Source organism: Pseudochaenichthys georgianus, chromosome 13 (assembly GCF_902827115.2).
Source record: "Pseudochaenichthys georgianus chromosome 13, fPseGeo1.2, whole genome shotgun sequence".
NCBI lineage: Eukaryota > Metazoa > Chordata > Actinopteri > Perciformes > Channichthyidae > Pseudochaenichthys > Pseudochaenichthys georgianus.
The window spans coordinates 21227594-21244092 of record NC_047515.1 but is presented as its reverse complement, the minus strand read 5'-3'; the positions used below and the strand labels follow the sequence as shown (position 1 = coordinate 21244092).

General features: G+C 40.3%; 1 protein-coding gene across 2 annotated transcripts in view; it reads right to left on the bottom strand.

Annotated features, from left to right (window-relative positions):
• The window catches only part of LOC117456849 (roundabout homolog 2), a 71710-nt gene that overhangs the window by 16066 nt on the left and 39145 nt on the right, over window positions 1-16499 (bottom strand). For both annotated transcript variants that reach the window (XM_034096686.2, XM_034096687.2), the window contains exons 8-20: window positions 15470-15641; window positions 14856-15061; window positions 12603-12684; window positions 12241-12409; window positions 9707-9873; window positions 9270-9391; window positions 8853-9069; window positions 8196-8314; window positions 4699-4876; window positions 3494-3712; window positions 2676-2715; window positions 2460-2593; window positions 2077-2364 (exon numbers count right to left, since the gene is read on the bottom strand). In XM_034096686.2, the coding sequence (XP_033952577.1) occupies window positions 2077-2364; window positions 2460-2593; window positions 2676-2715; window positions 3494-3712; window positions 4699-4876; window positions 8196-8314; window positions 8853-9069; window positions 9270-9391; window positions 9707-9873; window positions 12241-12409; window positions 12603-12684; window positions 14856-15061; window positions 15470-15641 (2113 nt within the window). The remainder of the gene's footprint in view (window positions 1-2076; window positions 2365-2459; window positions 2594-2675; window positions 2716-3493; window positions 3713-4698; window positions 4877-8195; window positions 8315-8852; window positions 9070-9269; window positions 9392-9706; window positions 9874-12240; window positions 12410-12602; window positions 12685-14855; window positions 15062-15469; window positions 15642-16499) is intronic.

The following is a 16499-nucleotide window of genomic DNA, read 5'->3' as shown; positions in this document are numbered from 1 at the left end:
GACCGCTGCAGTATTGGCTGCTCTTCCACGGGAGTTTATTCTCCCGTTAGCTCCCGGTTAGCTCACACTGCAGCGGCCGCTATAAAATGTTTTCACTGTCCGACTCACACAAGCAGCTGATGCATATCCCCAGTTCCCCTTAGCCTAAGTGAATGTGTGTCAGTCTGAATTGACTGTTTGGTATCACAACGCTGTTATGAAAGTTTCTCTGGTATAAAACGGGTGATGTTAGCATAGCAACCGAAGCTAAACTGACTACTTGCATCCGATATCTGCAATAATACAAAACAACACGTCTGCCTCTTTCTACAATGATCGATAACAGTGAACGGATGGTCAAAGTAAGGTACAGATAAACAGAATCACACGAAGCCTGGTTAGTGTTGCCTGACTTTATAAAGTGTGTTTATAGGCACTACTGCTTGTAGGCAGGCATAACAGTCGACCCATGGGAGGTGGGTTTAGTTTCCTGCACGCCTCAACGTAAGAGAGACGTAAGCGACGTCACCTCTTAGCTCCGAAGCTCTTGCCTCTGGACCGACAATTTTTTGGAGCTGGAAATGAAGCGGATTCCGGAGCTAAGAGCCGGCGCAGCTCCGGTGTGAACTGGAAAACCCGGCGCTTTTCAGGCTCTAGCTCCGAGCCGGAGCTGAAAAGGCGCTGGTGTGAAAGGGGCAAAAGTGAAGGATGTTTTCCTTCTATAAAACAGCTGTGGGCAGCAGATTCTGTGAGTCACGGACAGGAATCCCTCAATTTAAATAAAACGAGGCCATGCTTTATTAACTCGTGCGCACGCTTTATTAACTCGTGCCCACGCTTTATTAACTCGTGCGAACGAAAAAGTAAAACGTGGCCACGTTTTATTTATTTTTCTCTCAATGAACCCTCCAGGGCTCCGTACTTTGCCTATAATTGCCTGAAGGACATTTATATTCGTTGACTGTTTTTTATGGCATGTTACATTAATTTGATTATTGACTTGTGTTTCAAACACATGTACAGGTATGCTTCACCATTTAAATTAAATTGCTACAATTAGTGTCAGAAAGAAGGTAATGCTGCTTTTCAAAAAGGGAAAAAAACCCGGCAACTTCAAGTTATGTCTCAGTTAATTGTGCAAATGGGCCTTAATAAAATCTCAGGCACCATTTTCACATTCATTATTTAAATTTCTTTCTTTTTTTGGTGTCGAGTGTGAAGTCTTACATACAGAAACATGAAGAACATGTTCTGTATATTTATGAAAATCAAGTTTACCTCTTTACAATTAGTGCACAATGACTTGCACATTCTTTGAGTAAGGCATTTGAACTTACATCATCATCAATATTAATGTATGGCATAATAATGGGTATCAACATGCATCCAACACAGTTTGGGTCAGCAGTAGTTTGAAATTATTGTGCACGCTGCACTTATCTACTGGTAACCATGGAAACAATACTCAAGGTTCATGTCGCAATACACAGTAATTCTCGGATGAAACAAACTTGGCTTAAAAATAAAAATATGAATAAATAATTGCAAAATGAAAGCAATGCATTTACACATTCCAGCTGTGTCAGATCAGGTGAGATATTTCTTCACAGTTTTATTAACTTTAAATGATATAAAGCAAGGGTGTCAAACTCAATTTCATCGCGGGCCATATTAGCATTAAGGTTGCACTCAAAGGGCTGGTTGTAACTTTAAGACTGTATAAATATACACATAAATATATAATATATATAAAATAATGTATTATATTACATTATTGCCTCTGCATTGGATTATTATCGGATAGGGTAATACATTCATAATTAACTACGTCTGAAAGCAGAAGTCTAGGGCAAATAATTGCAAATAATTGTAAGTCTCTAAGTAGCATGTCACAAAATGAGATGCATTGTGGGACATGTAGTTTATTGGGAACATGCTTCTGTAAAGCGGCATTTACTTAATAATAAATGATAATAATAAACGTATTATTTTCTTTGCAAGCTCTTGCGGGCCAAATAAAATGAAGTCGTGGGCCGGATTTGGACTGTGGGCCTTGAGTTTGACACCCCTGGTATAAAGGGACAGAAAAACCCTCACCGGTGTTTTTCTTTGAATACTGAAGCTTGGCATATTCAGACCCAGACTGGCCGGACTGGATGGTCCACTGGTCCAGGTCCAGCTCCAGACCCACGAGGCCATTGTTTGACAGGATGGGGTTGCTGCAGTAGGGGTCCGGGCCCTTGTTGTAGGACGTGCTGGAGTAGGTGTCGTAGTACGCCAGTAGGTCGTCCTCAGCGGTGGGGTTGATGGTGCTGTAGATGGGACTGTCGTTGGAACCCGTGCTGTGTTTCGCTGTATGGTTTGGGTAGTTCATGATGCCGATCTCTAAACAGCAACGGTTGTTTTAACAAGGACAAATATACACTCAATACTGTGAAATTAGATATTTCTCCATACACTCAAATTCAGAGAGCTCTTACCGTTATAATATCTGTCTGAGTCCAGTTTTCCCGAGCAGTAGTTGACAGAGTCTTTGCTGTGAGTGAGGTTGGGATTGGGCCAAGAGTCAGCCAGCCAGGGGTAGTTGCCCATGTTAGACCCTAACAAGCCAGGCCTGGACATAGAAGTGAGATTATATCAGTGCTTTGTACATCAAATACATAAACATCTGTGTCGAATAATGGTTATTATTTTACCCTCCATTGAGTCCAGATCCTTCACTGTGAGCGAAGCCAACTGGAAAAAAAAGCTCTCAATTATTTTTTAAATCCAAATCAGATAATGTTGTTGTCTAAAGAATAAAAAAAAGACACATAAACATTTTTAAATAAATATTTTATAAAGACATACTTTTGACCTACTTACTGTAAACACATCTGCTTCATTATGCCTGCAATACGTAAACATGCAAATCGTATTTGATCAATGAAGCTTGCTTGTTCAGTCACTAGAGTCGATGGCATCTGAATAAACAAGATATACTGTACCCAAACAATACAATCTTTATTGATAAGTATGGAAATAAAACTAATTTTAAAATATTTATGGGAAAATCAAATTGCATACGCTTTCCCTTTATGCTTTTGGCAGTTCATTGAGTATTTATGAACATGTACAAATATATCAAAGTCAGAAAATAACTGATGTGTTTATGTGCTACTGCGCCAAAAGGCAAACACAATCTCAAATAAAAAGCATACAGTGCTTACTGTTTACTTTTGCATCAGTGTTTTCCTTTATTTCTTCCATAAAACTGCCTAGTGGGGATAAATACATTTTAATTAACTGGATATGCAGCACAAGTGCTTTCAAACTGAAATTGAGAACATTCATCACCGCTGGAAATATCCCCAGCGGTCTATTAAGAACTTGTCACTTAAAGTCTGTTTACGTTTTTTTCTTTTCTTATCCTTTTCATGGACAAAAGATTTATAATATATAAGATGTGACAAGAGTGCCACTGAAGGAGTTCTGAAACCATCCTTAAGATCATTTAAAGAGTCCTCCCAATTACCTGCTGGTGTGTATGCAAAGGATGTGGTGTAGTGTCCCAGCTGCTTCCTCCGGCGGTGGCGGCAGTACAGCCAGCCGCTGAAGCCCGTCAGCACCAGCCACGCAGCCACACCCAGCCCCGCGATGAAGGCCGGCTGCTGGATTACGCTTGTGATCTGCTCCGATATGCTGAGGCTACCATCTTTCTTCACAGACGTAGAAGACTTGTCCAGAGGAAGAGCTGAAACAAAAGCAGTAAAGTTTAAGACAAAGTGGAGTTTTGTTCTTTATCTATGCATCTTGGTGGTAAAAAAATTACCAAGAACAAAATGAAGTGTCAACAATCCAGTTTTATTTTTACTTTAATGAACAATTCCAAACAGCAAAAGTATGTAAACAGTTTGTTTATGAGGCTAGCAGCAAAAGTGACCATCTTGGAAAAATTGATTAACACTTCCAATGTGGAACATCTAGAGTTCATCCTTATCTCATGGTATGAAAGCTGCAGTATTAGCACACACTTTTGAAAGTGGCATAGATTTTCTTATTCGAGCAAATTAGCGTATTTCCCAAATTGCCAAATAGTCCTTTAAGTTGATTATACATCATAACTTAATGTCTTTCTATTCTTGATTTTGAAATCTGATTATCCTCTTGTGAAGAGATAGATATAAGCTTAGCAATGCCTTCAGCCTTGAAACGGCAAATAGCTAGCCTAACTATGTCCAAATGTAACTAAAATAGATGTGTTTGGTACCTGATAACAAGTTATGTGTGACACACATAGACCTCTGATCTTTTTATGAAGTTTTGTGATCACATGGGTTAAACAAACAGGATGCCACATGGTAATTAGTGAGTTGAGCTGGATTTTGGATTGTGGATTTTGTTACATCTGAACAGAGCCAGGCAGGCTGTTTTGAGGCTTTATGTGGGTCATCCCTGTTTTCATAGGGTCCCTATAGTTAGAGAGATGAAGGCTATTTTGGTTGTTAATTAGCAAAAGAACAAAGGAAGATGGACATTTTGAATGTAAAAAATCGATGTGTATCAATGTAAGAAATCAATTAGTAAAGTCAAGATTTTCCACAACTTAAGCATGCCTCTGTTGTAAAGTCACTCACACAGCATATTCAACATTCCACATACAGATCATTCATTTGCGGTGAGCATACCTTGCAATATTTTCTCTATCTTTAGTGTAGTGTAGCAGTTTGAGTGACTCACTAAAAAGCAGGCTGACAGGTGGGCTGTGGGCCCCCACACCCAGGCTGGTGACAGCAGCCAGCACCACGGTGTAGGGGACGTCAGGCACCAGGCCGGTCAGCAGGATGGACAGCACCTCTCCGTCTACTGTGCGGTTTATCTGGTGCTCCTGCTCCATGCTGCTGCCCAGACACCACACCTGATCCACGGCATACAAAGAGGCTTCATGTTTGAATCATGTAAACCTGATAAAGACGCTCATTTATCTGCAAACCCTGTGCTGAGATGTTATTATAGCAAGACAGGCACTGAAGCTTTATCTGCTAGTGCACGGTGGGGATTGACGACAAAGATTCAGCAGAGATGACAGATATTTCAAAGCAAGGACAGTTGAAAGCCTGATGTTGCAAATGTTCGTGCCTTAAGGCATTCACTTTATGTATTGGGTGCGTTGCTTTTCCATTGAAGTTAATGCATGTTGGATTTATGTCTTTTAAAATCCTGCAGTGGGAGAAACTATTTTGAATTCTTAAGTAACAGTACCACTAATAATAAATAGGAAGTCAAAAATAACAACAGAAGTTCATAAAAAGTTCCCAGAATATTTTTGAAATAACTGTAGTAATAGCATACAGAATACCGTTTGATTAAAAGCTAAAATCTTTATCTGCAAATACTATCTTTTAGTTGTATAAATGCAGTGGGTGAGAGAACAGGTAAAGGAGTTTTTATGTACAAATGACATCTAAACATCAGTCAGGCTTCAGAAAGCAACACAGCACCATCACTGCCACGATGAAAGTGGTGAATGATATTACTAGTATTTTAGATAATAAGCAGAGTTGTGCAGCTCTGTTTATTGACCTTTCCAAAGCGTTTGACACCGTTGATCATCGCATCTTAAAGCAGAGGCTACTCAGTATTGGCATATCCAGCCTTGCAGTGGGGTGGTTTGTGAACTACCTCTCTGAAAGGTCCCAATGTGTTCATTTTGATGGACTGTCTTCTGAGTGGTTAAACATTTCTAATGGTGTACCACAAGGTTCTGTTTTAGGTCCACTTTTATTCTCCATATATATTAACAGCGTAGGTGATAATGTGGATGAAGCTACTTTACATTTTTATGCGGATGATACTGTGATGTACTGTGCAGGTCCCACCATTAAGGAGGCTGTTGTTAAATTACAGGCTGTTTTTAACACTATTCAGACTCAGCTCTCTGAACTAAAGCTTCTTTTAAATGTGGATAAAACCAAGGTAATGCTCTTTTCAAAAGCAAAAAAGACACCAGAGCCTGTTTTAGATATTGTAACTACGCAAGGAACAAAACTTGAAGTTGTTGCCTGTTACAAATACCTTGGTATCTGGCTTGATGATTGTCTCTCTTTTAAACTTCATGTCAATAACCTGCTAAAAAAACTGAGGGTTAGGCTAGGTTTCTTTTTCAGAAACAAGTCCTGCTTCTCGCTTCAGGCCAGGAAAAGGCTAGTCACTGTGACCTTTTTACCTGTGCTGGACTATGGGGATCTGGTCTATATGAATGCACCTGCCAATTGCCTGGTCAAGTTAGATGCTGCGTATCACAGTGCACTGAGATTTGTGACAAACTGTAAAGCATTAACCCATCACTGTACCCTGTATGCAAGGGCTGGTTTGCTTTCACTAACTGTACGGAGGCTCAGTCACTGGTACATTTTTATATACAAAGCCATGCTAGGGAAACTTCCATCTTATATCTGCTCCCTGATCTCACGGAGAATTGTAAGTGGCTACTGCCTGAGATCGAATGCTATGGTTTTATTAAATGTGCCAACTGCTAGGACTGTCTTAGGGAAGACAGCTTTTAGATGCGCAGCTCCTCTGTCTTGGAATAGTTGCAAATTAAATGGAAACTGAGCAATCTGTTGCCACTAAATGTTTTTAAAGCTCGGTTGGATGCTAGTCAATCAGAAGCTATTGGTACCTGTTTATGTGGATAATTTTGTAAATGATGCTGTATGATGTCCTTTTGTTGTTCTGTTTATGCTTTTAGGTTTCATGTGGAACTACTTGAACAGGTCTCCCTTGGAAAAGAGATCAATGATCTCAATGGGATTTTATCTGTATAAATAAAGGTTTGAAATGAAATGAAGTGGAGTAAAAAGTATAATAATTGCCTTAGTGCCTAAACAACTAAATGTTTGTATTGAAGGAATCCTATAACAGCATACTGCCAAATCAACATTTCATATTTAGCATTAAAGCCACAGTGAGGCTTGTCCAAAAACCTTGTGTGCAATTCTCAGCTAATTGAATGTTTTAAAAAGGGATTAAGCATGATCCTTGCCTTGGGCTGATGAGCCCACAAAAGGCTCCGGCACTTCATGATCAGACTTGTGAGGTCTTCTCACTAACTTTCTACATGTAGACGCAGATGGGCAGAATAAATCAAAACAATAAAACTGAGTGTTCCTATTTCCCCCCCTGATATAGCAGCCTGATGATTAGTAATCAGTGTTGTGCTCATACTAAGAGACAGATAATCAGAGCTCACGCAGCAAACAGATGACAGGGACAGTCCGTGTTCAATCTGATGACAAAATTGTCTTATTCTGCGCCAGCAATGCATGTACTGGCAGCAGATAAGATGCATGAGTGATTACTAATTGTTAATTAAAATCAGTGTTTTCCATCAAAGTATCAAAACAACAAAGTTGGACACCATTGAATAATGAGTGAAACAGCATGGATTACAGAACAATCTTTTCCAGTTTATTTATTTATACATTTGGGTATCTGGAGTGCTTGCCCATAAACTGGGAAATAAGACCTCCCAGTCAGTTTGTGGGTTGCCGGAGACAGAAAACATAGGATTAAAAAGGCTATTCAGATTTGTTTTCTTTTGCTATATCAAATAAAGGCTCATTTTAATATACCGCCATCCATCTGACTATCTCCACCCATGCCTGAGATCTAGCTTTGCAATGTCTCTGCAAGCCAATCAGAGCAGGCATACATTTGTTTAGGAGCGGGCCTTAAAGAAACAGGCTCAATAGACAAACTGTTCAGACAGAAGATTAATACTGGTATATTTGGACAGACAGTATGAAAAAAAGATGTATTTTTTAGCATTAAAGCAAGTAAACATGTTTTAGTATGAACCCAACATTTGTTCTGTTTTTCTGTTTTATTGTGTTACACTGTTGGTGGAGCCTGTGACCTAAGATGTTCATCTTCATAACTACACTGTAGCTATGTACGTATAAAAGCCTTGAACCTTGAAATACAAGTGTGAACCTGCAAATGAGCATAATATCTCCACTTTATAAAGCAGAAATACAAATCAGAGAATAAGACGGACAGGTCAAGTTAATTTAACTGTCCAATATAACAAATTACACATTTGCCTCAATGTGCTTTGCATTCTGTACAGCTCGAGGCATCCTCTCTCCTTTGACCATAAATTAAAATATCCCCCAAAAACCCAGTCTAATAGGGGGAAAATGATGGAAAGCTCAGGAAGAAGGCTGCCTTCTCACCTTGTACTCTCGAATGATGCCGCTCTGAGTATTATGAGGCGGAGGATCCCAGGACACACTGATACTGGAGCTGTCAGTAAGCTGAACCACTGATACAGCCTGTGGAGGTGCACTTAAAACTGCAGACAGAGATAAGAAGGAAAATGACATTTCTACTATAATTAACTGATATCAGTGTTACGGTAGTGCTCAATTGTACAGGTCCGTATTTTGCAGATAATAATGACCAAGAGGTTTCCTTCAAAGAACAATGTAATCTGGTGCGTTTGTTCTGGAAAATAGGAATACCCTTGAAAGAAAGGCTCAGTTTAAATCCAATTAAATATTCATTATTTATTTATTTATGAAAATGTTATTCTCGATATGTCACATTTGACACATTCAGCTGAACTGCTACGCACTGGCTCTCCTAATTACACTTGCAAATGAAATATTCAAAGTAAACCAATGTAACACTGTCAACTCAAATCACATAGTTATTTTAAGGGAAACGTTTGGAAGAACTTATTGGAAAGTTATTAAATATAAACTACAAGAGTTACCTCCTGTGTATTATTCCTATAAGGACAATTATATTATCAACTAATATCAACTTACCCATAGTTCTTTACGTACAATTATATGCTTTCGACAAAATTACGAATAATCATTTCTTACCCTCCTCAGGCGTTCGCAGCAGGATCATGAGGCTGTCGTGTCCCTGTAACTCATTGAAGTACGGCCGTATCTTGACCTCATACTCCGTGCTGCTGTACAGATCTACTAAGATGGTGCTGTGGTCAGACGTGGCCTCCACATCCTGAACCAACCAGGGGCTGCCGATTGTTCGGTAAAATATACGATAACCCTGAACGTAGCGAGACTGGAAGGCAACCTGCAAAATGTTTGTGAAAAAAGTAAAAAATAAAAAAACAGAGTTTGACATTTGTATGAAACGCAGCTGTGCTTGTGCTTCTGGTGAACCTGTTTTTGTCACGTAATGTTCAGAATTTTTGAAGTTAATGTTTGGAGATTAGCGTGTCCTAGCCGACTTTGAAAAGTAGACTTTTCCCTCCTGCCAAGTATTCAACTCACAGTCCAAGAAATCCTGGCGCTGGAAGGAGACAGAACCGCAGGCTTCTGCAGGTAGACAGACACTTCCCCTAACTCTCTCTGCACCTGTCTGTGGTCCACACCCTGCTCTGTAGGGCTCCCATCTGAAACAACAAAGAAATCCATCCAGCCCAGGCAGAATGAAACAGCTAACGAGAGACTATTCAGCAAAAAAAGGAAAGCTTTTTGATGAATTCAACATTGCTCAAGGCAAAAGAGCATCACACTGGGAAAGCAATTAGTTTTGAGATTGCACATGAAACGCAATTTTTTTCCTAATCACGTAGCTCATTGTCTTGCTCCCAGCTTCAGAATCTTGAATTTTGAAAATATAAAATGAAATCTAGATTCTACAGTAGGACACATATTATGCAAGAGTATACCCAGAAAAAGAGGATTTGTTTGCTTATGTAACTCACCCTGTGTCCTGACAGGCTCTGAGATGGGGCTGGGGTCACTGAGGCCGTAAGAGTTGACTGCTCGGACGATAAAGAGATAAACGGTATTGGGGAAGAGTCCGATGACTGTGTGCCTCTCCTGCTTCACGTGGTCCGCCACCGTTTGCCACATGCTGCCCACTGATTGGCTACAGGAAAAGAAAAAAGAAACAAGACTATAAAAATATGGCCAAAAACGTTTCTTAATCTCCTTCTGATGATCATTTAACTAAACCCATGTTGTGTCAGAAGACAGAATTTCACCATGATTACCTTTTTAAGTATTTTTGGGAGTGTAAGATGAAGGTCAAGATCTTTATCTGGAGGATGTTAGAACATACGGAATAAAAAAGTAAAATGTTCCACCCACTCTGTTAACACTTTTCCAATCCTGTTACAGTATCTCAAGTGCGAAAATTCCTTATCGTGTTATCTCGAGATAATGATCACAACTCTAGGCCCTTTGCTGATAAACTGATTCCACCGATTAAAGTGGAACAGGCAATCACCGGAAAAGACCTCTAATTTGATTTAATGATATGACATCTACTTTATTTGTTTTATTTAGTTATGAAAACATGTGTTGCTCTCTTGTGATTATGAGTAAACAAAATGTGTTTTCTGAAGGTAATGACAAATTAATTGGGATGAGTGTTGTAGCTAAAGATTATTTTCAAAATCAGTTCATCTTTGACTTTTTCAATGAACTGATTAATTGTTTGGTCATACAATTCCAATCCCGGTTTCCCAGAGCACTTGGTGACAGTAAAAGTCAGTTAAATGACAGAAGACACTACCATAAATTGGAAATAGCCATGTTGACCTGATAAATGACAGCTAATTCAATTGCTAAAAGATAATGCTGCTTTAATTATCGTCAACGGACAGATGACTAATGTGACTGAAGGGAAATAGGTTGACATTCATACTATATGATCCAGTTTCACCAAAATCATCTTAGACCTGTAAAGCTTACAATTCTCCAGATAGAATGTATGACCGCTAACAAAATGAACGCAAGAAAGGGAACAGAACATTACTAACAATATCTATATACTGTAACCACGTCAGCATCTGAAACCTTTTTCCGGCCATTATTGTATACATATACTTCTATCACCTGAATCTTGGGTCCATGAGACTCTACAAAGTTGAATTCCTTCTTTTAATTGCAGCTGGTCGTAACGACAGATTCTGAATGGGTCCTGGGAGGATACGATGACATGGTTCTGTGCAAAGTCACACAGCGAGAGTGCAATTTAAAATGTTCTTCAACTCCATGGAGGGGAAAATGGCGAGGTAATTACGACATGCCGTTTTCCTCCTCAATGTTTCCTCTGCCACCCTTCTCACCAAATGTTCTCCAGAGAAACAGTTTTGACATTTAAATAGGGTCATCCAGCTTTCAGAGTCATCAGAAACTGCATCTGTAAATGGGTTTGGAGACGCTGCTTTTACGTAAATACTCCTCGAAGATTTCTTTACTTATAAATTATACAGAAACGTAAGGATTTTACTGTACTGTAAAACGAAGAGCCACATATTTTGCCTGAAAGGAAACACTTCTAAACAATGTGCTGGTATTGGAGCATGCAACAGTGAGTGGATCTTCATTATTAGCTCTGCAAGTACGCCACACTAAGCTTTCCTTACAGACAGCGCTAACTGGACTTGTGTGTGTTTGTGTCTGTACACCCGGCCTGTACCCTCTCGTCTGTAATGAGTAAGCTCTTCAACAGGGCCAGCACCCCCCCCATCCTTTGCCCCAGGACAGGACAGAGCTGCCGAGCTGACCACTGCAGTAATCGTCTCTTCTTTCACTCACTGTCCGTCTCACTAAAGCCTCTGGTTGGTTGTTAGAGCTGCTATAGCTCTCCTCGGGATTGTCACGGCTAAATACTGATGCAGTGAGTGTCACGGTTCCACTTCAGGACGTCACTTAACAGCACTGTGTCTCCCTCAGGCAGAGACTGAAATATCTTTCTCAACTCCTAATGACTCTAAATAAAGAAGACTTCATAATGTTGGAATAGTCAGAGAAAATGAAACAGAAACGGAGAAGACTTTGTGTACAGTTGAAATAGCTACAGATACGAGCACATATCTCTCAATGTTAAAAAACACATCTTTTGGGGCATTATATAAACATCACATTATTTGTTAATACATTATTTTTAAGAGATACTGGTATAGGAGAATTTCTTTGTATCTGTAGAAAGCCAGGCTAGCTATTTTACCCTGTTCCCAGTCTTCAACAGACAGCAATATCAATATTGTCCATCTATACATGTAGGTGTCAGCCATACATACAAACAAACCTACATGAAACTTTAAACACAATGTTTGTTTAATGTATCTGCACCAAAATAAAAAAAATAAAACAGCATTGCACGGTAGCGATCCCTCCAGTGTCAAAACTAAATGTACAACCTCGTTCTCATCGACGCTTTTCCCAACATGTCAAAGTATTCCTTCAACCGGTATTAAATAATGGAAACTTTTTTGAGTAGGCCTACCTGAAGGCCTCGATGATGTAGGAGGTGACAGCGGCCCCGCCTTCGTGAGGGTTGGACTGCCAGGTGAGGGTGACGGTGTTTTTGGTCACGTCCGTCACTACAGGCTTCTGCGGAGGCCCCGGAAGCTGGATGAACTCAGAAGCTCTGGATAAAGAGAAAACTCCCTCCTCTGTTTCAAAAGCAGGAACAAAGCACAGTTTCACCAAACCAATAGGTTCATTCTGATACATGTTTTCACTAAAACTGAAGTTTTTCAAGAATATAGGCAGAGTGTGTAGTTCCTTAAGCGAGGTGTAGTGTGGGAGTGACGGAGTGTGAAGTGTAACGGAGAGACAGCGTGTGGAGAGTTGTGGAGCGAGTACCTCTGACAGTCAGCATCCCACTCCAGCTCGACTCCCCTGTGGCGCTGGATACTGCGCATGTGTACATCCCCGAGTCTGTTTCCTGTTGAACAGCAGTTCACATTTTAGACAGACACCCCGAAAATGGGAAGAGAACAAATGTTGCAAGCAGTTTTTTATATTTGTAGGAGGTTTTGGATCCATTTACATGACTTACAGAATGTCTAAAGCTAAATCAATATATTCTCAAGCTGTATAGAAGTAGTAGAGTATACATACATATTGCAATGAAAACATTGAAAATGTTGACTTTAAGCTAAATGTATTCGGTCAACAAATGTAACATAACTGTATTATCTTAGTTGAAACAATAGGAATACGTTGAACTCATATTTTTAAACTTAATATTATTTCTTTCAACTAACACAGTTATGTGCAATCTGTTAACATAATACGTTTATTTTAAAGTCAACGTTTCAGTTTGTTCAGTGTGTGCTTACTGGAAATACCATTTGATGTACCAACTACTTATTTTTACTTAGTAGCAGTCCCAATGTAGATCCACAGTAAATCATTATTTTTGATCTTAAAGAGAACTAAAGAGTTTTCTTTAAACCAGCAGTGTTAATTGGCACTTGGAAAAACAAGGTGTTTAATTATCACCTGTTTAATTATCACTTGAAATAGTTGGCAAACCTGTTAGCAAAAAGTGGCTCATTGACAGTTACAAAACACATGCATCCATTTAGAGTTGGGTTTGTGTCCACGTAATGATGCTAATCAAATATTCATGCTCTTTTAGCTCAGGTTTTGGTCTCTTACTCCTCAGGGAAATAAGTGACTCTAAATGCTCCAGTGTGTTCACTAGGTAGCTGCTGCTTTTACACTAAAAACAGCTTCCCAATACTGATGGGAGCAGCAAGAGTGAACCAAACGGGAAGAGTTTGGGCCATAAAACCAACACAATGAGCCGACAGACACCAAAAATCTCCCTAGAGCTGAGCAGAACTGCATAGTCGGGTGATAAACCAGCTTTAGGTAAAGGATCCCAACACTTCTTTCGCTGCCTGGTTTGCCATCATCTTAAAATTCACATATAATCCATGCATATCTAAACTCACTCAGTATTCTTCACCTCAGCAGCTCTCAAAGCTCCGTTGCTCCAAACCATTATGACCTGTATGTGCCTTCATGCTTCACTGACACAGCTCTGTCCTGGCTGAGAGCCAGTGTGCTGGAACCATCATGAGACCGTATGAGATCATCCACCGCAGTGTTGACCTCTGGCTGACAGACTGCACAGCGTGTGCGCAGATGAACTTCTTTAGATGACTTCAACTGCTGCTAAAATATTGATGGCTGGTGAGGGCACCATCAGGTAAAATATTTGTAGTCCCTCACTCGTCAACTCCATTTCCACTCTGCTGTTTTTCCCCTTGTCATCCCCTTGATGCCACACTAATGCATCTCTTCTGTTCCATTGAGCACATTGGCATGGCAGATTTCCCCCGCCTCACTGGTGCATTGGACCAAACCTTAATGCTTCAAGTTGCTGAGCACCACACCCGGAGTAAAGCGGACGAGAGAGGAAGTGAGGAAGCATATTTGGGGCAGGAGATTTAATTAAAACCCGGTCAGATGATTAATCGTCTATCGCCATTAAATTAACGCAAACGATGCTGCTTTTGCTCCGTCCGGCATGCACCGGCTGACCTCCAGGTGGGGTTATAGCATAAAAGGGATGCCAATTGCTCCTCCATCAAAGCAGAGCACATTAGCATTTACAAACAAGCACCTTCATTAACATTACAATTACACACCGCATGAGCACATAATTGCGCTGGAGAGATATGCTCTGCCTTGGAGAGATTGTTCTTTGAAACTCAGTCTCACTTTAATTTCACAAACTAAAACGGAATTTATAATGGCAGGGAAAAAAACATGTTGCCACATGGGATGCAGAGAAAGTGAAAGAAGGTCAGACTGGAAGGTTTACAGTACCCTGAGCTGCTTTTTTTGTAATTTACATCACTCACACAGTCAGTTTTTCCTTCAGTTTGACAGCGAAACTCATCCTTTTCACGCCCTTTCCAATAAATGACACACACACACACACACACACACACGCACACACACACACACACACACACACACACACACACACACACACACACACACACACACACACACACACACACACACACACACACACACACACACACACACACACACACACACACACACACACACACACACACACACACACACACACACCTTTATGTCTGTGATTTGCAAAGTGCCATTATCCATCAAGGTCAGTCGGGGTTTATTTCCCAGAAGTCTCTCTCCATCCTTCTCCCATGCAATCTTGACTGAGGACCCTCCGATTACACGGCAATGCAGCTGGGCCGTTGCACCGCGAGATACCGTCTGATTGGCTGGTCCTTGGCGAATGATAGGCGGGACACGACCTGAAGGACCTACCAGTTTGAGAGGAGAGGACGCAGAATATTCCTCCGATCAGATATACAGTGGAGAAAACAAATTTGGAAAGCAAACAAAATGCAGATATAAAAAATATTATAAAGTTGCCCGGCGCTAACAGTGCAAAGGGGAAAATCATTTAGATGCTTAGTAGGCAGAACAAAATAGGCTTCATAAGACACAACACAAATAAAATCAGGTGCTTGCAAACAGTTGAAAGAAGAACATTAAGCCTCAGATTCATTGCTCATTCAGCATGGGGTAAGTGTTTTCTTTCTTGCTCTTTGTGAGTCTTATTGTTATGCATCTCCCAGCAGTAGTAATTAATTAGTTTTAACCTCGTTAGCTGATGAAGAATAATCCTCCACCAGGTTCAAACGTGAGTGTGCGTACTGAATTCTCACCTCCCTCCACCTCCAGCAGTGCCTTGGTCAACACACTTCCTGCTACACTGATGGCCTGGCAGATGTAGAAACCAGAGTCCTCGGGGTGCACGTCAGCGATGGTCAGCTCTCCGCTCATGGAGACAGAGTAACGGCCAGACTGTGATGGGGGCTGGCCGGGGAACAGCAACATCTAAACACATAAAGACACAACAGAACAGAACATATAATTAAGGCTATGTTGTGTCTGTTCTTCAATTGATGTATTCATTATCTAATATATAAATGGCATGACATTGTGAATTCCTCCAATCATAATTCCCCATGGCGTGAAGTGACATCTGCATTCTGTCAACATCAAAAACATATTTGATAAGATCAGAGGAACATCTTTTTGGCATTGTTGATGAATTAGTAGTATCAAAACTACTATTGGAACATCATTTTTTTGTTGGACTGTGCTAATTGTTCAACATTGTTCAACATTAATCTGCATATCATTTTCTCTGTAATTGGTCTGTAATTTTCACTGTCAAGATTTCCTTTCCTTTATTCATTTCTCTAAAATGTCAGAACAAATATATTTTTTAAATCATAATGTTTCAGAGCCCAAGTTCACATCTTTAAAACATGTGACAAATACAAATCTGACCTGATGTGGGCCCTTAATGAAAAATGAACAAAATGTCTTGGCAATCTAGCAGAGGCACTTCCCTCCAAAGCGGGAAAGTTACCCTGGGTGGTGCTAGAAAACAACTCAGGAGATCCCCAAAGTCATTAGGACCCATATTTCTAAAACTAGTGCAAATGGATCCAATAGTTCAACGGATATTTCAGTCTGCACCAAAATGCTGGGGTGGGGTGACAGACCAACATCCCAGCTAGCATGGGCTAAAACTGTAAGAGATGTTTTTTTGGTGTTTTGGGGATGATGCCCACTAACTAGATAATGCCCTCAGCTGGAAGGCGCATGTTCAAGGTCTGTGCTCTAGACTTCAACAGCGATTGTACTTTCTGCGTCGACTCCGGGCTTTCGGAGTCGACCAGAAGT